General features: G+C 46.0%; 1 protein-coding gene across 6 annotated transcripts in view; it reads left to right on the forward strand.

The window, feature by feature from the left end:
• The window catches only part of LOC128848303 (zinc finger protein 239-like), a 51,120-nt gene that overhangs the window by 7,503 nt on the left and 23,131 nt on the right, over window positions 1-20,486 (forward strand). The window contains exons 1-2 of one of the 6 annotated variants that reach the window (XR_008447002.1): window positions 12,138-12,318; window positions 13,331-13,419. Coding sequence is in view for 2 of the 6 variants with exons in the window: in XM_054048220.1 (XP_053904195.1) it covers window positions 2,140-3,038 (899 nt within the window). In the remaining 4 variants the exon portion in view is untranslated. Of the gene's footprint in view, window positions 1-2,131; window positions 3,039-5,178; window positions 9,262-12,137; window positions 12,319-12,596; window positions 12,800-13,330; window positions 13,420-20,486 lie in introns of those variants that run through there. The other 5 variants (XM_054048218.1, XM_054048216.1, XR_008447000.1 and 2 more) reach the window with 5 other exon arrangements.

Below are 20,486 nucleotides of genomic sequence, written 5' to 3' on the forward strand. Positions count from 1 at the left end.
GTGGACAAATTGGAGAATGCCCAGAGAAGAGCAACAAAAATGATCAAAGGTCTAGAAAACATGACCTATGAGGGAAGATTGAGGGGGAAAAAAAAAAAAAATTGGGTTTGTTTAGTCTGGAGAAGAGAAGACTGAGAGGGGATATAACCGTTTAAGTACATAAAAGGTTGTTACTAAGAGGAGGGAGAAAAATTGTTCTCTCTAACCTCTGAAGATAGGACAAGAAGCAATGGGCTTAAATTACTGCAAGGGCAGTTTAGGTTGGACATTAGGAAAAACTTCTTAACTTTCAGGGTAGTTAAGCACTGGAATAAATTGCCTAAGGAGGTTGTGGACTCTCCATCATTGTCTAACCTGCTCTTAAAAATCTCCAAACACCTGTCAGGGATGGTCTAGATCAGAGGTTCTCAAACTGTGGTCCATGTACCACCAGTGGTCCGCGAGCTCCATTCAGGTAGTCCATGGATAGTTCCCTCTAAGGTGCACACTTGGGTGGCTGCACACAAGAGAATGAAGGGCCACTCACCTAATTAGTGGAGCCATGCAGGTGTGGCTCCAGTAATTAAATGCCTGGACCCTGGAGAAGATGCACATGTGAGGTGGCAGTCGTGGGGGGAACAGGGGGTAGGTGGGAGGTGGCAGTGGTAAGAGAAGAGGGAGTGGGGGGAATTTGGGACATGCAGGGCTGCGGCGGCCAGAGAAAGAGGCCCCAGTTTGGAGGATGCTACGGTGGGGGAGAGAGGAAAAGACCCCCCCCTCCTTCCCAGTCCCAGCTTGGGGGCTGCCACGGCAGGGGAGAGAAGGCACATCCCTTGCATTAGAAAGGTAAGACTACTGATATTAAAATAAGAGTTATCCTTTTATTTGTAGAACAAAAAAACTAATTATTATTTTTTTAATATAGCGCTTTTATCCAAAGTGCTTTACAATCGTTAGCTAATGGTACAAACAACATTTGGAAAGATCATTAAGTGGTCCACTGAGACCCTCAGCAATTTTCAAGTGGTCCGTGAAAAAAAAAAAGTTTGAGAACCACTGGTCTAGATAACTTAGTCCTGCCTCGAGTGCAGGGGACTGGACTAGAAGACCTCTCGAGGTCCCTTCCAGTCCTACAGTTTTATGTAAACAGCTGAGATTCTCACAAAGGCCTGTGAGCATCTCCAGGTCTCTGTCCCCAGGTCAGGATTGTCCCCAGCGGGTAGTGTATACACATGGCAGATGTCGCTCGTGACTTCCCACCCACCCTCACTGACCCCAGGGAGCAGCTCCCTGCCTTTGAATGTTCGGATGGGATGTGGGAGCAGAATAGGTCTCCCCCCTTTCCCCCCTAAAATGTTTTGGGAAGGATTTAGATTGAGTTTTCAATTATCCCAACAGATATTTTAATTTGTTCCCCCCTTTCCTGTTCCACTTTCTGAGATTCCCATTTGTACCAGGGGCTCGGGTGGTCAGGCAGCCTAGTGGTAAGATCGCCAGGCTCTCTCTGTCCCCTACTGGGCTGTGTACTTTGTCTTTAAGGCCAGGGGAGTGGTAAGGGGCACCCAGGCCCTCCCTCTCCACAGGGTCCCAGCCCATAGCCCTGTGTATCTCAACCCCTGAACAGGGTGGGGTTGGTGTCCCTCCTGGGAGTGAGTCAGAACCCACTGCCCTGGACTACTTCCTACAAGTCCATTCAGTTTGGGGCATGGCCCCTCTAGTACAATCTGCCAATGGTTTGCTGTCCATAGGTTCCCTCTTGGGTCTAGGGAAATGCCTTGGTGTGATCCCAGGTCCCTTCAGGCAAGGTGAGGACGAGCCCCACAATGTCTCTGGGGTCTGCTCAGTCTGATACCTCTGGTGCTGAGGGTTCATTCGCAGTCTCCCCTTGGTTGAGGAGCAAGTTCTGGCTTCCAGGTGGCTGCCTTGGCTGGCAGGTCACTGCTCCATCCCTTCAGCCCTGAGCAGAACCAGGGTCCCTTCTTTTATCCTCCCTCCAGTCCTGGCATTGTTTGCAGGTATGGCAGGATGGGGCTAGCTTAACCCAAACACTTTCTTTAACCCTTGCTAAGGCAGCTGGCAGTTTCTCTGCTTCATTGCGCTCTTCTTCCAGTGCAGGGACTGACTCCTGTCTGGATTGTCTCTGTCACATCAGGTGATGGGATGGTGAGTGAGAACAAGGATGAGCATCCTCAGCAGGGAGGTCCTGGTCAAATGGAAGCACAGAGAACACTATCGGGAAGATCTGAAGGGGATGTGTCCTGGAGTCCTGAGCAGGGAGAAGCCTGCAAAAATCAGCACAGGCCAGAGGTGCAGCAGGGAACCTCCTCAGGGGAGAGACAACAGGGTGAATCCACTGACCAGGGGGTTGGTTTGAAGGACCTTCCTGAAAACATGATCCAGCCAGGAATCTGCACTAAAGGGAAACTGTATGAATGTGCTGATTGCGAAAAAATCTTCAGTAATGACTCATCCCTGATTGTTCATCGGAGAGTCCACACAGGAGAGAGACCCTATAACTGCCCAGAGTGTGGGAAATCCTTCCCTCGGAGCTCCACCCTTGTTGTGCATCAGAGAGTGCACACAGAAGAGAAACCCTATAAATGCCCCGACTGCGGGAAAAGCTTCAAGCGGAGCTCAACCCTTATTTCACACCAGAAAATCCACACAGGAGAGAGACCTTATAACTGCCTTGAATGTGGGAAAAGTTTCAATCAAGGCTCAAACCTAATTAAGCATCAGAGAATCCACACGGGGGAGAGACCCTATAACTGCCTTGAGTGTGGGAAAAGTTTCACTCGGCACTCGCATCTCATTAGACATCAGAGAATGCACACTGGAAAGATACCCTATAGGTGCCCTGACTGTGGAAAAAACTTTAGTGACAGCTCAGCTGTTATTAGACATCAGAGGATCCATACTGGAGAGAGACCCTATAAATGCCTTGAGTGTGGGAAAAGCTTCAAGCAGAGCTCAGACCTTATGAATCATCAGAGAAGCCACACGGGAGAAAAACCCTATTACTGCCCTGAGTGTGGGAAGGGGTTCAGTCGGAAGGCTCACGTTATTTCGCACCAGAAAATGCACAGGCCAGAGACATCCTTTAACTGCCTCGAGTGTGGGAAAAACTTCACTAGGAGCTCTGACCTCATTAGACATCAGAAAACCCACACTAGGAAGACACCATATAAATGTTCTGTCTGTCAAAAAAGCTTCAAGCAGAGGTTAGAACTTATTTCACATCAGAGAGCTCACACAACAAAGAGAAACTATAAATGTTCTGTCTGTGGGAAAAGCTACAAGGTGAAGGTCTCTCTAATGTCCCATCAGAAACTCCATACAGGCTAGCAGATGGCAGGAGCTCTCACTATGGACAATGGGTCTGCGCTCTCCTGAAGCAAAGTGTAAATGTGTTTCATTGATGGTCTTTGCAGGGGCAGCAAGTGGATGAAGGGTTTGGGTTTCAGTGGGGGATAGTTGACGGGGGTAGAAGAGGATGGAACGCTGGATACCTGGGAGCTGGGTGATTTCAGGGTCTGGGGTGAGCAGGCGATTGGGATTGGTAGAGAGACATTTCTGTGGGTTACACACACATTTTCCAATTTAGAGGACAGGTAAAAATGCCCTGTTGCAGTTCTTGCCTGAGTTGTCTCTGTAGCTCCTAGGGCATCTTGGGATAGGGACAGAGGAATGTTATTCAGGGAAGCAGCAAGGGGCCCTCTGGGGCTGTAGTTACAAGGCAGGAAGAGCTGCTGATCTGAACTAACAAGATGCCAGAGCACTGCTTAGTGTATTGGACATCTCTGAAGTCATGGATGGTGGGGGTGGCTGGAGATTGGGGAATACATGAAGATTGCCCAGAGAGGTGGGAACTCTAGGGGATGCCTTTTTGGGAGTGTGGTGTAGCAGTTGGAGGGGAGGGTGGGGGAAATGAGTTAAGATTCCTGGGTGTGAGCTAATGCTGGTTACTTCCCCTGCTCTCTCTGTGTCCATTTCTCCCTACAATGGTGATAATATTTGACCAACGCCCTGGAGAGTTGTGAGGGGCCACTAATTACTGTGTATGAAGTGGTTCAGGAGAATGCGAGTACAGGAGAGGCTGAGTTTCACTATTATTGTTATTACTGTGTACTGTGTTCACAGGATTATAGAATCACAGAAATGCAGGGTTGGAAGGAACCTTGTAAGGTCCTCTAGTCCAGTTTCCTGTGCCAAGGCAGGACCAAGTAATCCTATACTATCCCTGACAGGTGTTTGTCTTAAAAACCTCCAATGATGGGAATTCCATAGCATCCCTTGATAGTCTATTCCAGAGCTTAACTATGCTAATAGCAGTGGTCCCCAAACTCTTCAGAGTAGTGGCCTTCCTTACCCCTGTTTGTGCCCCCCTGGCCCTACGGGAGCTGGGTTCGGGAGTGGGGCTGCAGCTCCCAGGGGGAGGAAGGGAGCATGGACAGGATTAAGGGAGCCTAGTGTGGGGACGCAGCTGGGACTGGGGTCGGGTGTGGAGCCGCGATTGGGCCATGGTGGTGGGCTGAGGCTGGGCGTGGTGCAGGACCACGGCTGGGGACAGTGCTAGAGCAGAGCTGGGAGCGAAGCGGGGCTGGGTGGCACTCCCTCCACCCCAAGGGGGCTGGCTCAGACCCCGCTGCATCCCCCCCAAATGTTCCTCCGCACCCCACAGTTTCAGGAGCTCTGCCTTATTATAAAGCAGTTGACTTTTTCCTTCCCAAGTGCATTTATCTTTTTACTGTCTTTATTTCAGACCAATTCTCCAATTTGTCAAGGTCATTTTGAAATCTAATCCTGTCCTCGAAAGTGCTAGAAATCCCTCCCATGTTCCTCATATTTGAGTATGAACCATTGATAACTACTCTCTCAGTATAGCCTTTCAAAGAGTTTTGCACCCACATTATAGTCATTTCATCTAGACCACATTTTCCTAGCTTGCTTATGAGAATGTCAGGTGGGACTGTGTCATAAGCCTTACTAAAATCAAGATTATTCCAGGGGGAATTCTGTGCCAAAAAAAAAAATAAAAAAATTCTGCACACAATATTTTAAAATTCTGCATATTTTATTTGTCAAAATGTGGGGTTTTTTAATGCAAAAAGATCCACAATTACAGACAGTCAGTCACGATTGAGAACAACATTGCAGGATGTGCAAAATAATTTGTCCCCATCCACACGTGTTTTGTAGGGATATTCTCAAGCACGAGAAGCTGGTGTAGCCGTTTTGATACATGATGTGAAGGCTGTTCATGTTGTGCAAAAGAAAGAATATCCCTTTGCCATTTGATAACTTCATCTGGACCTGGCTGGGTACTTTGGGAAGTGCTTGGTTCTGATTGTCCTGACATTTTATTAACTGCTTGATAAATGTTTTATTTATCCTCAAAGTTGTTGTTTTTTTTTTTTTTTTTTTTTAAATGGGTAAGTAAAATAAATCCTGAGCTATAATCTAACCACCAGGGTGCCACTTTGGCACAGAAAAAAAGTGAGACAGCACATAGATCTTCCTAGCTGAGGATTTCCTTACTGTTATTTATAATAAGGCTCCTTTACATCACTCTGGCAATGTAAAGGAGCCTTAAAACTTTTATAGGTTTTATGCTCCTGAGGTAATTGACTGAGAATGGGAACAGTTAACTAAGAATAGGAATATTAACCACATTACTATGCAGGCAGGCTGCTACATTTCTGCCTCAGAAAATGAGTGTTTTATTTCAAATGTTGAAACAGTTTTGCACAGAACACTCTTATTCTTCCACACCTTATCCCCCCTCAAATAAAACCTGACTGAATTTTGTTTCAATCCAATCCCTGTTATCTTCTATAAAATGAGCCTCCAGGCAATTTAAGGGATAGCACTGGCTGATTACATTTCCAAACCTGGCAAAATAGCTGCTTCATTGCAATGAAGGAACATAGGCAGGCAGGCTGCTACATTTCTGCCTTAGGGGATAGAGCCTGCGTTATACCTAACAAAAAGCCCTACCCCTCCACACCCGGTGCTCTGCAGGAGAAAGCAAGAGGGACAGAGTCTCTCTCGTTTGTTTGCTCATGCATGCCCAGCCCTGCCCCTTGACGGTAATTAATGTCCCCCTGCAGGCATGCAGGCCCAGCTCTCCTCCCCCGCAGTGATTTGCATCTCTGATGGCTACTCAAAGTGTGCTGGAACAGATGCACCACCTGTGCTGCCAGGGAAGAGGTGCATGTCCCCCACATTTCTTCTGCATTTTTCTGAGCAGGGAGCACAGAAAACTGCAAACCACAAGAATTCTGCAGCTATGCAGGTGCGCAGAATTCTGTCAGGAGTACAAGATGTATCACATCTATTGCTTTTCCCCTAGCCACTAGACCAGTAACCTTGTCAAAGAGGAAATTAGATTGATTTGGTATGATTTAAGAACATAAGAACAGCCATACTGAGTCAGATCAATGGTCCATCTAGCCAAGTATCCTGTCTTCCGACAGTGGCCAGTGCCAGATGCTTCAGAGGAAATGGACACAACAGGTAATCATCAAGTGATTCATCCCCTGTTGCTTATTCCCAGCTTCTGGCAACAGAGGCTAGGGATGCTTCAGAGCATGGTTTTGCAACCCTGCACATCCTGGCTAATAGCTATTGATGGACCCATCCATCATTAACTTATCTAGCTGTTTTTTGAACCTTGTTATAGTCTTGGCCTTTACAACATCCTCTGGCAAAGAGTTCCAAAGGCTGACAGTGAGTTGTGTGAAGAAATAGGTCTATTTGTTTGTTCTAAACCGGCTAACTATTAATTTCATTTGGTGACCCCTAGTTCTTGTGTTAGGAGAATGAGTTAATAACACTTCCTTATTTACATTCACCACACCAGTCATGATTTTATAGACCTCTATCATATACCCCCTTAGTCATCTATTTTCCAAGCTGAAAAATCCAGTTTTATTAATTTCTCCTCACACAGAAGCCGTTCCATACCTCTAATAATTTTTGTTTGCTCTTTTTTGTACCTTTTCCAATTCCAATATATCTTTTGTGAGATGGAGTGACCAGATTTGCACACAGTATTCAAGATGTGGGTGTACCATGGATTTATATAGCGGCAATATGATATTTTTTTGTCTTATCTATCCTTTTCCTAATGATTCCCAACATTCTGTTTGCTTTTTTGACTGCCGCTGCACATTGAGTGGATGTTTTCAGAGAACTATCCATAATGACTCCAAGATCTCGTTTTTGAGTGGAAAGAGCTAATTTAGACTCCCATAATTTTATATGTATAGTTGGGGTTATTTTTTCCAATGTGCATTATTTTGCATTTATCCACATTGAATTTCATCTGCCATTTTGTTGCCCAGTCACCCAGTTTTGTGAGATCCCTTTGTTACTCTTTGCAGTCTGCTTTGGACTTAATTATCTTGAGTAATTTTTTATGATCTGCAAATTTTGCCACCTCACTGTTTACCCCTTTTTTCAGAGTATTTATGAATACGTTAAACAGTTCTGGTCCCAGTACAGACCCCTGGGAGACACCACTACTTATCTCTCTCCATTCTGAAAACTGACCATTTATTTCTACCCTGTGTTTCCTATTTTTTTAACCAGTTACTGATCCATGAGAGGATCTTCCCTCTTATCCCATGACAGCTTTCTTTGCTTAAGAGCCTTTCGTGAGGGACCTTGTCAAAGCCTTTTTGAAATTGTTGACAAATCCATGTTGGCTATTTCTTATCCTATTATCTAGTGGGTACTTACAAACTGATTGTTTAATAATTTGTTCCAGTATCTTTCCGGTTATTGAAGTTAGTTTAACTGGTTTATAGTTCCCCCAGTTCTTTGTTTCCCTTTTTAATGATAGCTACAATGTTTGCTTTACTCTGGCGTTCTGGGACATCACTCACCCACCAGGAGTTCTCAAAGATGCTCGCTAATGATTCAGAGACTGGTTCATCTAGTTCCTTAAGTACCTTAGAGTAAATTTCATCAGGACATCCCCATTTGAATACTATTATCTACCTATTCTTTAACCTGTTCTTTCCCTATTTTGGCTTGCATTCCTCGCTTGCTGTTAATGTTAATTATGTTAAGTATCTGGTCACATAAATGAGTACTGAAGCAAAATGGGCATTACATTTTTGATGTAATCCATGATTATTAGTATTTGATGTTCTCCTGTCCCTTCCCAGCTCTTTCTGTCATGGGGAGTGTATTACTGGAAGGGAAGGGAAGGGAAGGGAAGGACGGTAGCTGGAATCCCTTATCCCTTTCTTCAGGCAGGGACTCATCTGAGATTGTGACACACCAGGATTATTCAGGAAATAATTGCCCTGGGAGGGTGTCAAGGCTGGATCCCCACTTTGAACTTTAGGGTACAAATGTAGGGACCTGCATGAAAACTTCTAAGCTTAACTACCAGCTTAGCTCTGGTTCCGCTGCCACCATTTCAATTTTTCCCTCCCTGGGAAGCCTTGAAAAACCTTCACCAATTCCCTGGAGAGTACAGATCCAAACCCCTTGGATCTTAAAACAAGGAGAAATTAACCATCCCCCCTCCTTCCTCCCACCAACTCCTGGTGAATCAAGATCCAAACCCCTTGGATCTTAAAAACAAGGAAAAATCAAACAGGTTCTTAAAAAGAAGGCTTTTAATTAAAGAAAAAAAGTAAAAATCATCTCTGTAAAATCAGTATGGAAATTAACCTTACAGCGTAATCAAACTTAAAGAGCTCAGAGGACTCCCCTCTAGTCTCAGGTTCAAAGTACAGCAAACAAAGATAAACACTCTAGTAAAAGGTACATTTACAAGTTGAGACAAACAAAGGAAAACTAACACGCCTTGCCTGGCTATTTACTTACAAGTCTGAAATAGGAGAGACTTGTTTAGAAAGATGTGGAGAACCTGGATTGATGTCTGGTCCCTCTCAGTCCCGAGAACGAACACACTCCCAAACAAAGAACACAAACAAAAGCCTTCCCCCCCCAAGATTTGAAAGTATCTTGTCCCCTTATTGGTCCTTTAGGTCAGATGCCAGCCAGGTTACCTGAGCTTCTTAACCCTTTACAGGGAAAAGGATTTTGGAGTCTCTGGCTAGGAGGGATTTTATAGTACTGTACACAGGACAGCTGTTCCCCTTCCCTTTATAGTTCTAACAGAGGGATTTTCTTGTTTCCGGATGGTGGGGTGGTTCAGGGACTCATGTTTCATGAAATTCAGGCTTGGGGAGAATCTTTTATGTCTCATTGAAATGTTTACATGAATCTGTTTCTCTTTGTACAAATAAATTCCTAATAATTTGTGTGTGTGTGTGAAGTCTGTCTCCCAGAGCTCTGCCAGGGGTATGGTGATCCTTAGAGTCCCAGGACAGGACTGTAAGCTCAGAGAGGGTGGATCAGAGCCCCAATGGGGATGGGGTGGGTCTGAGAGACCCAATGGGCAGAGAGGAGGCCCAGGGCCAGCTGAGAGATCCTCCTCCTCCGAGACTGCATGTGAGAGACAGAGAATGTGGCTGTGTGAAGGGGGTGAAAATGGAGTGAAAGTAACAAAAGGAGGAAACTAGAAGGAAAGGAATGATTGGTAGCGAAGAAGGGTTAGAAGAGAGAGGAAGAAATAGCAACACACGGTGCATTTAGACTCAGCTTTCCTCTTCTGCTCCCGGCCCCCACCCTCAGCGTTACCATTACGGTAGCCAATTTTCTAATTGCTGAAAACCGAACATCCTTGCCCTGCCCTGCTCCTTCCCCCGAGGTCTCTCCCCTCTCCCCCTACCCTCTGTCGCTCACTCTCCCTCCCCCCACTCATTCCCAGGGCTGATCGGCAGCATTTCGGTGGCAGCTCAGTTGCGCCGCTCTATTCTTCGGCGGTAAGTCCTTCGCTCCCTCTCTTTCTCTTCAGTGGCACTTCTGCGGCAGCTCAAAGAGGAAGAGAGGGACTGAGGGACCCGCCGCCGAATTGTGGCTGAAGACCCGGACGTGTTGCCCCAATACTGGAGTGACAACCCTTTGTATTGGCCGCCCCAGGCACCTGCTTCCTTAGCTGGTGCCTGGAGCCGGCCCTACTCATTCTCCCCTCTCCCAGGACTCACTTGCTGCCTGCAGAGTCAGGCTGGGAGGAGCTGATGTGGAGCCTGCCCATCTGCCCAATCGGGGGACAGCAGAGTTGGGGGGGGGAGAGGGTTGGTCCCCAAAGCAATGACCTGGGACACTTAGGGGTGGGTCCCTGGAACAAGGGACCGGGGTGGGGAGGGGCGAGTCCCCATAGCGAGGAGCAAAGGACGGAGCAGTCAGGGCACGGCGGGACAGAAGGGGGATGGTGGATAGGATTTTCCCCCGGGTGGTGGCATCTACCTCTTGCAGCCCAGTCTGGAAGCCAGCCACTGCTCTCTGTCAGGCATCAGCAGCTGAGCAGAGAGCAGCTCCTCCATGTGGCTTCAGCCACAGCTGCTGTTTTTCCTGTCCCCAAATGGCAGAGGCCAGTTACTGCAGCCAAACCAGAGTTTTAGTGTCTGGTCAGATGTGCTGACTGGACGCAGCAGATTCCCTTTGAAAACCGGACACCTGGCAATCCTACTCTCAACTGATTTCCAAATAGTTATTGGCCTGGTCTCTGTGGGGAAGCTTTACATAGATTCATTGATTACATGGCCAGGAGGGACAATTGTGATTACCTAGTCCCACCTATAACAGGCCATAGAACTTCCTTGCATGAATTCCTGCTTGAACTAGAGCGTATAGTTTCAAAAACATCCAATCTTGATTTAAAAATTAGTAAATTTCCTCCTTGGCTAATAACTCCTCACTTTAAACAATTGCACCTTGTTACTTGTCTGCATTTGGTTTCACCTTCCAGCCATTAGATCTTGTTACACCTTTGTCTGGCAACATGAAGAGCCGCCCTGTATCACATTTCTGTTCTCCACGTAGGTACCTATAGACTGTGAGCAAGACACACCTTAACCTTCCCTTTGCAAAGCAAAAATAGACCCCAGGAGCTCACTCTGTCACTGTACAGCTTGTTTTCCAGTCCTTTAATCATTCTCACGGCTCTTCTCTCCAGTTTATCAATGCAATAGTCCTGCAGCGATTGGACCACTGCCAAATACAGAGGTAACAACCTCCCCACTCCTACTGGATATTCCCCTGTTTATACATCCAAGGACTGCATTAGCCCTTTAGGCCATGGCATTGCCCTGGGAGCTCATGTTCAGCTGATTATCCACCATGCCCCACAAGTCTTTTTTCAGCGAGTCCCTGCGTCCCACGAGACAGTGCCCCATCCTGCAAGTGTGTCCTACATTATTTGGCTCTAGATTCACAACTCTGCATTTGGCCATATTAAAACATAAATTGTTTGCTTGCACCCAGCTCACCAAGCCACTCAGAGGCTCTCTGTCAGCAACCTGTCCTCTTTGAGATTTACCACCCCCCTTTGCAATTTGCAAACTTTATGGGTGATACTTTTTGGTTTTCTTCCAGCTCACTGATGAAAATCATGTGAAGTAGGGTAGGGCCAAGAATGGATCTTTGCAGGATCCCACCAGAAACATACCCCCTCAGTGATGATTCCTCATTGTACAATTGTTGTGAGACCTGTCAGCTAGCCAGTTTTTAATCCATTTGTTTTGTGCCATACTGTTTTTGTGTTTTTTTTTTTTTTTTTTTCAAATCATTTACCATCTGTCCCCCAGCTCCTGCTGAAGGTGTGCCTGGCAGTCTGGGTGCCCTTTGCAAGGCGGCTGGTGAGGGAGTGTTGTCTCCCTTCTCCTAGTGGTGCTGCAGTCTGAGTGGGAATCAGGAGCCTGGGGAGATGTCCTGGGGAGCAGAAAGCCATCGCTCGATAGAATCCCCCAATGAAAGAGACACAGCCCTGGCGGGCAGCAGGGGAACGGATGAGTAAAACTTAAAAAGGCCACTGTGCGCGAGCCCTCTTAGGCGCGGGGCTGATTCCGGGGAATCAGCCTAAAGCCGCCTTGCTCCTAGGCCACGTGTTCAACCCCAGGGCAGAGCGTAGGAGGGGAGCGGGATTCATTAGCTCCTGCCACCAGAGGGCTCTGGGTGCGGCGGAGGCTGGGGACGGGCAGGCTGCGCGGGCCCTTTAACTCGGTCTGCCAAGGAATCCGGGATATTTGCAATTTGAGCTTCCTGGGTCAGACGCTGCTGCCGCCTCTATAGCTCCATTGTGAGCCGGGAGCCCGGGCTGAGCCGCTGCTGCTCCCCAGCGGGGTGTGTGCGGGGAGAGCCCTTCCCTAGGGCTCCTCTGTGCCCAGCCGGGGGGGACTTTCTCCGGGGGCTGGAACCAGCCCCTGGGGCAGCCCCGGGCTCTGCCGACACCAGCTCCTGAGCCGGAGCCTGCAGGTGAGGGGAGAGACCCGGGGGAAAGGGCTGGGGCCGGGCAGGAAAGTGACTCTGCACCAACGGCCCCTTCTCGTCTGCGAATCCCAGAGCTGCTGCCCTCCTTGACCCTCCCCTGGGCTCTGCCCCCCTGAGCTCCTGCAGGAGCCGAGCCAGCTTACAGTGACAAAGCGGTGTGGTTTCTTCCCCTCCCCGGACCAACATAGCCATGCCGAGAAAACCCCCCAGGTAGACACAGCAATGCCGACAAAGTGTTTCTGTTGGCCCGGCTGTCAAGAGAAGTGGTGTTCCTGCACCGGAAGAAATATTCCTGTTGGGTCTACCCTAAAGGGCTATGCGTTCTTAACTCTACAGAGTAGACATGGCCGCAACAAAATAGGAACCAGATCTCCTGTCCAGAGGGGGGAAGGAGAATGAAAGGGGGAGAGGAAAAGTATGGGAAAGGAGAAGCAAGTGGGAGAGAGAAGTGCCTAAACCTGCCCAGGTCTGTTGACTTTAGATTCACTTCTCATTGCACAAGACAAGGACCCGAGGCAGGAAAAGTCAGTTCCTACTTCTGCGTAGTCCCTGCTACTGCCCTGGGTGACAATGTCAGGGGGAGCCCCAGTGCAGCTGCTTTGATTTTGTTCTTTTCTAGTATTTGGTTCTGGGAGGATTTAAATATATACCTCTACTCCAATATAACGTGACCCAATGTAACACGAATTCGGATATAACACGGTAAAGCAGTGTTCTGGGGGGGGCTGGGCTGGGCTGCACACTCCAGTGGATCAAAGCAAGTTTGATAAAACGTGGTTTTACCTATAACGTGGTAAGAGTTTTTTGGCTCCTAAGCACAGCGTTATATCGGGGTAGAGGAGTATGTGTTGGTCGGTTGAGAAAAATGCCCCAGCGTTTTCGCAGTGTGACAGAATGCAGAACGTCTGTTTGTAGGGAAGGGGAGGGTGCTGAACCAGTGTGTGAAATTGTCTAAAGTCCCCGTCTGAAACCTTTCCTCTGCCCTTTTCACCGACAGGCTGGAAAATAACATCCAGGTTTCACTCCACATTTTCCCACTCTCCCTGGGGATAGTGAAGGGAAATGGCTGCAGTGTAACAGGCACAGGTAAGTGATTGTCAGGGAGTAAGTGTGTGTGTGTGTGGGGATCCCTACCAGTGTCCCTGATTTCCCTCTCATGCCAGGGACTCTGTGTGCCCCTCCATTACACTTAATAAAACCATCAACTTTTTCTCCTCAGGTAGTTAGTGTTTAGATACTGTTCTAGTTCCTTGATAGATGGGAGTCCTCTATTGAGCTAACAAACACGTCCATTTTTTCCAAACATCCAGACATATTTACCCTCCCCCCCCATCTCCCCAGTAAATGAGTAGTTTAATGACAATTTCGTTTCACTTCCACTGGGTCTCTGGAGTCATTTCCTTTTCCACTCTATCCCTGGAGTTCCAGTCCCATCCGCATAACCAATTGTTATGTCTTTTGCTCTTTACACAACACAAAGAAACTTGTAGAAACCCCAGGCACAGTTGAGTTCCAAATAACCTTACTTATTTAACTAGTGCAGATATCCAAAGCCTAACTACATTCACTGCTGTTCTGACGTTTTTGGAGCTTTCTAAAACTAGAACATGACAAGGGATAACCAACTATTTATATGGACACTACATTCTCTTTAACGTGAAGCTAGAAGATGTGGGAAAGGCCCAGCAGGAAGAGTTAGAAATTGCCCACTATGAGGAAAGAAACCCCTGAACAGGCAGCTATCAAAGACCTACTACCAACCTGCAGAACTCCGAAGCCAAGAGTCATTCCAGAAAGTTATGAGTCAGGCATAGATTCAGAAGTTCTGAGCCCATAATGGACCATTGTGATCATCTAGTCAGACCTTCTGAATAACACAGGGCATAGGACTTTCCGGTATTAATTTCTGATTGAAATAGAGTGTCTCTTTTAAAAATACATCCAATCTTGACTTTAAAATTTCCAGTGATGGAGAATCCACTGCAACCCTTGATAAGTTTTTCCCAATGTTTAATTACTCTCTCTCTGGTAGAAAGTTTGCACCTAATTTTAGTCTGAATTTCTATTGCTTCAGCTTCCAGCCACTGTATCTTGTTGTACTTTTGTCTGCTAGATTGAAGAGCCCATTATCAAACTTCTGTTCCCCGTATGAGTACTTGTAGATGGGGATCACGTCACCACTTAATCATTTGTTTGATAAGCTAAATGGCTTGAGCTCCTTGCGTCTATCACTATAAGGCAGGTTTTCCAGTCCTTTAATCATTCTTGTGGTTCCTTGAGCCCTTTCCAATTGTACAGCATCATTCTTGAATTGTGGATACTAGAACGGGACATAGTAGTCAAGTAGCAGTTGCACCAGTAACACACAGAGAGATAATATAACCTATCCATTCCTACTCAAGTTTCCCCTGTTTATACATTAAAAGGGCTAATGTGATGCTTCAGGTACAGCGTCACACTGGGAACTCACGTTCAGTTGATTATCTACCTTGAGCCTCAGAGCTTTATCCTGGGAAGCAGTGACTCTGAAAGAGTATCCCATTTTACAAATACTGCCTGCTTTGTTCCTAGATGTGGGAGTTTATATGGGGTGTAGAGAAACGCATCTTGTTGGCTGACATTCAGTTTACCAAGTGATCCAAAACTCTGTAGAATGACCAGTCCTCTTTATTATTTACCACTCTTCCAGTCTTTGTGTCTTCTGCAAACTTTATTAATAATGATTTTGCTTTCTTCCAAGTCATTGATAAAAATGTTGTTACAAGAGTTGGCTTTTGTTGAATGACTTGCAGAAGTCAAGTATACAACATTAACATGGTTACCTTGATCAATCAAACTTGTAATCATCAAATAAATCCTAAGTTTGACAAGATCTATTTTTCATAAATCCATGTTGATGGACATTAATTATATTACCCTCCTCTAATTCTGTAGAAATCAATTCCCACATCAGCTGTTACATTATTTTTCCTAGGACTGATGTCAGCCTGACAGGCCTATAATTCCCAGGTCATCCCATTTACCCTTTTAAAACATTGGCACAACATTAGTTTCCTTCCAGTCCCTTGGAACTTCTCCACTGTTCCAAGCTTTAATAAAAAAAAAAAAAAAAATCTGATGTGCTGATTTTAAAATGTCTAACTTTAATATCTGCTGTTTAGCATTCTCCTCTAAGTTATTGTTAGAGTGGACAGTATTTTAGCATCATCATCAGATGATATGAATATATCATCAACTTTTTCCCAAATATGGAACAAAAATATTTATTGAACACTTCTGCCTTTTCTGTATTATTATTGACAGCTATTTTCATATAGCAATGGACTAATAACATTGATAGGATTGCTTTTCTTCCTTGTAATCTTTAAAAACTCCTTATTGTCCTTAACTATTCTGATCATAGAGTTCTCCCTATGTCCTTTTGCTTCCCTTATCAATTATATACAATTCCTAGCTTCTAACATATTAATTTCTATCACCCTCCCCTTTTCCCCATTTGTGGTGTGAGTATGTATGTATGTGCATATTTCAGTTTTCAAAAATACTCTCACTTCCCTGCTAAGCCAGGCTGTTCCTTTTTAACCAGTGTAGCCTTCTTTCTCGATTTTTGGGATTGTGACTCTTTGGCCATCTAGTAAAATGTTCCTAACCAGTTTCCCATTGTAACTGATGGTTTTTCTGTTTAAATTATTGTTACCAGCTGATATGGCTCATAACCATTTTCAGCTTTGTGAAACTGGCCCTGTTAAAGCACCAAGGAGAGAGAGAGATAACTATAACTTGTTTGGACTTTATTCTGTTTGTAACCACTAATTGTTAGTGCTGGGATGAAGAGGAATTTATCTGTCAAGATGAGGTCTCAGCTAGAATTCCCGCATGTTGGTTGCAACAGTTTTGAGTGAGTAAATTATCGTGTATAAATGAGAAATTCTAATGACATTTTAGTACTGGTAGGCTACAGTTCGCATGCTATGTCAGTCAGATTAAAGTTTGTCATGATCACACAGCTTTCTTCCCTACAAGTTATAGAAAGATGCTTGAGGAGCCATTCATCCTGTTCTTTAAGTGTGATTTGGTAGTCTGTAGCAGACACCAACTAGTACCTCATGTTGTGCTTTATCTGTTAGTACACTGATCTGTAAGCATTCAAGTTGGTGACTCAGAAACAGGTAATGCCATTTGTGACATAGGGTGCCACGCCCCCTCTGCTTCTGCCTATTCAGTCTTTCCTAAATAGATTATAACCATTGATTTTAACACTCTGCTCATGTGAATCATCCCACCAGTTACAGTAACACCATCTAGATCGAATTTGTGCTCATAAATGAGTAATTTCAGTTTCTCGTTTTTTTATCGAGGCCCCTAGCATAGGTATGTAGGCAATTCAAGAATTTTCTTTTCATGTTTCTTGATGTCTTGATTAATTTTGTTCTCAACTTCTTAATTTTTTGCTGAGTGCTCATTTGTTCCCTCTTTTCACACTCCTCTGTTGGTATTAGTTTACTGCCTTTCTGAATACTCTGTCCAGCCTGTGCCCTTGCAGCTATATTCTTCTGCTGAGATGCAGCCATTCAACCTGTACAGCCCCTTCACCCCACAGAAGGTAGTACAATGTTCCACAAACCCAAAACCCTACGCCACTTACCTATCCAGTGCTTCACTTCCAGAATCTTCTGCTTTCTGTCTTGCTTGGCTTATGGGCCAGGAACTATTTCTGAGAAGATCATTTGGACGTTCTTCTCCTTCAGCGCCCTTCCAGGTTCTCTGAAGTTGACTGTAATTTCTCCAGTTCAAATTAAAAAAAAATTGTGGCAATTTTATTTGCCTTCTGTTTTCTGAGCCCAGGGGGTAGGGAAGATATGTATGCGTGAAGCTGCCTGGTGTGTGTATCACACTGCATCTACAAAACTCCACCTCCAACAGTGCACATGGAAAAGTGTGGGGCCCCCAGCTGCTGGGATTTACCCTTCTGACTTCTCCATCCCCCTGCTTAATCACGACTCTGTTTCCTCTTTACCCCAGCCAGTCTTCTCCCGCACACTCTCCTTTTCTCTCCTGCCCTATATTCACCTGCCTTTCCCTTTACAATTTCCCACCTCTCACAGCTACTGCCCCACATGCCCCTGCACTGTCTATTCTCCTGCACCTGCTCAGCCTCCTGCTGGCTGAATCCCCCTCAACCTCTCTTTGTCCCCCACACATGTTCCTGGACCCCCCCAGAGTCCCTATAGCTTCCTATATTTCCACTTTTCCTCTGAATTTCCTGTCTAGTCTCCTAACCACAGAGCCCCAGCCATATTCCTTGAGAAGAGCCTGACATCATTCACACTGGAAACAAGGGCAGTTGGTGGCCATCTTTATTAGGGGCAGCCTCACTTCCACATGCCAAATCTGTAGGGGAACAGTGGCCAACTTGATTAAGGGCCATCTGCAACTAAATATCATGAGACTCCATTATAAAAATCACCAGAGTCAGCAGCTCTGGGCATCACACTTTCACGATAGAAATTGTGTGTGTTTTTATTGAAAGCTCTGGGAAATTTCCCAGCTCCCCAGGGAAGTTCCCTGCTCTTGGTGGTGGTGGGTGGCGGCGGGGGGGGGGGTAATTTCCAGTCCTGCCTGTGACTGGTTAGGGCTCTGATCTCAGCAGGGCTAGGAGAGGGGATAAGAGGTTGAAGACCTGTGCTGTGTCTGGGTCATAACAGGGTTGTGAGTTCAATCCTTGAGGGGGCCACTTAAGGATCTGGGGCAAAACCAGTATTTGGCCCTGCTAGTGAAAGCAGGGGGCTGGACTCAATGACCTTTCAAGGTCCCTTCCAGTTCTAGGAGATAGGATATCTCCATTTAAAAAAAAAAAAAAAAAATCCCTTGGTATGTGGAGGACCCTGAATCTCCTGCCGGGGGGAACCTCAAGTCTCCAAGGAACCATCTGTCCTCCTCAAAGTGTCTCCAGAAACCGTTTCCAATCCCTTTGGTTTATAGACGTGATGGAATACACTCCTGTATTCATACCCTACACCCCACTGGAATACTTTTTGTACAAAGTATGACTTTCGAGGTATCTCTTGAAAATTCATAATTTGGTGGTCAGTGTTGTCCTGATAAAATATGTGGCAACATTGTATGTAAAATTAAGATTTTCCTGTAGGATGTTGTTAACACATGTTCCAAACCAGGGGTGGCCAACCTGTGGCTCCAGAGCTCCTTGTATAGTCAGACTCCGGGGCTGGAACTACAGGCGCCAACTTTCCAATGTGCTGGGGGGTGCTCACTGCTCAACCCCTGGCTCTGCCACAGGCCCTGCCCCCATTCCAGCCTTTCCTGCGCCCTCGCTCCTCCCCTCCCCCCCCCACCAGAGCCTCCTGCATGCCACGAAACAGCTGATCAGGAGGTGGCGGAGGGAGCGGGAGGTGCTGACCACGGGGCTGCCGGTGGGTGGGAGGCACTGGGAGAGGGGGAAGCTGATGGTGGGGGGCTGCTGACTTATTACTGTGGCTCTTTGGCAATGTACATTGGTAAATTCTGGCTCCTTCTCAGGCTCAGGTTGGCCACCCCTGTTCCAAACCATAGCAGAAGTTGGCAAACCGGTCTGTCCTAAACAAAGGAATGTGTGCTCTGCTTCATTAGCATTTATGCAATAACTAGAGTCATCGAGCAGGAAGGGAGACAAAGGGAGTGCAAGCAGGTGAGGAAAAAAGCAACAGAGAAAATCCTTCCACACAGACTCTGTCTCTTGGTTCTCAGCTGGAAATGCTTCTCAAAGGGGGAACAGGACTATAAAAAAGAGGGGCAGACACCCCAAGAGGCCCCCTTTGCACCTGAACAAAGAAAATAGCTGTTGGATTATGGGGATGGGTCCTGACCCGAAGGTTGGTCAGTAACACTGCTGGAATCATGTGGTGAGAAACTTTGCTTCAGATCTTGTTAGATGTGAGAAAGCATCTTCTCTTTATTTTTCTTGTAGTCATTTCTCACTTTTATGCTTCACTACTTGTATTCACTTAAAACCTATCTCTTTGTAGTTAATAAACTTGTTTTACTGTTTTATCCTATTTAGTGTGTTTAAGTTGGAGTGTCTTTATTTAAAGTAATAAGCAGTCATTATTCCTTTAAGGAATTAAGGACTTATTTTATTTGTATTGTCCAGGAGAGGGCTGGGTAGTACAGGCCATACATTTCTGGGGGGAAATCTAAGAGTGGGGGTGCGTGTGGGTCACACTGAAGTATAACAAAGGCTGGTGAGAGTCAGTGTAACCCAAGTGTGCCTGTTAGGCTGCAGTTATACACATACACATGCTCTCTCTCACACACTGAGTGTGTGGTTTGCATGCTGGTAGGCTGTTTGTGTATGGCCCTGGTGGGTGCTAGTTCAGCTAGGCATCGTAAGGCACCCAAGGTTACAGGGCAGGGGTGACAGCTGCTCATTAGTCTGGATTGTACCCTTGCTATGTCACACCCACCCAGCTAGCACATCTGGAAACAACTGTGTCTTAGAATAAATGTAAAATCTTGGTCTCACATGTTTTCTTTGCCTGGAACAGGATTTCCCATTCCCATACTTGTTGTGATCTCCCAGGGAAGAGACATGGGTCCAAGATCTCCAGGACTCTGAGGAAAGGGAGATCCAGAGAAAGCCACACAGGTGAGGAATTGGTTAAACAGATGCAGAAGCCATCTGCCATTGATGTATATCTTGACTGTAGTAAGACTTTTGATACAGTCTCACATGACCTTCTCATAAAGAAACTAGGGAAATACAACCTAGATGGAGCTACTATAAGGTGGGTGCAAACTGGTTGGAAAGCCATTCAGAGAGTAGTTATCAGATGTTCACAGTCAAGCTGGAAGGACATATTGAGTGAGGTTCCACAGGGATCAGTTCTGGGTCTGGTTCCATTCAATACCTTCATCAAAGATTTAGATAATGGCATAGAGGGTACACTTATAAAGTTTGTGGACAATACCAAGCTGGGAGGGGTTGCAAAGTGCCTTGGAGGATAAGATTAAGATTCAAAGTGATCTGCGATGTATTAGCAGGAGTGTTATAAGCAAGAAACAAGAAGTAATTCTTTCGCTCTACTCTACGCTGATTAGGCCTCAACTGGAGTATTGTGCCCAGCTCTGTGCACATTTCAAAAAAGATGTGGAGAAAT

This window comes from Malaclemys terrapin, chromosome 13 (genome assembly GCF_027887155.1).
Source record: "Malaclemys terrapin pileata isolate rMalTer1 chromosome 13, rMalTer1.hap1, whole genome shotgun sequence".
Lineage (NCBI taxonomy): Eukaryota > Metazoa > Chordata > Testudines > Emydidae > Malaclemys > Malaclemys terrapin.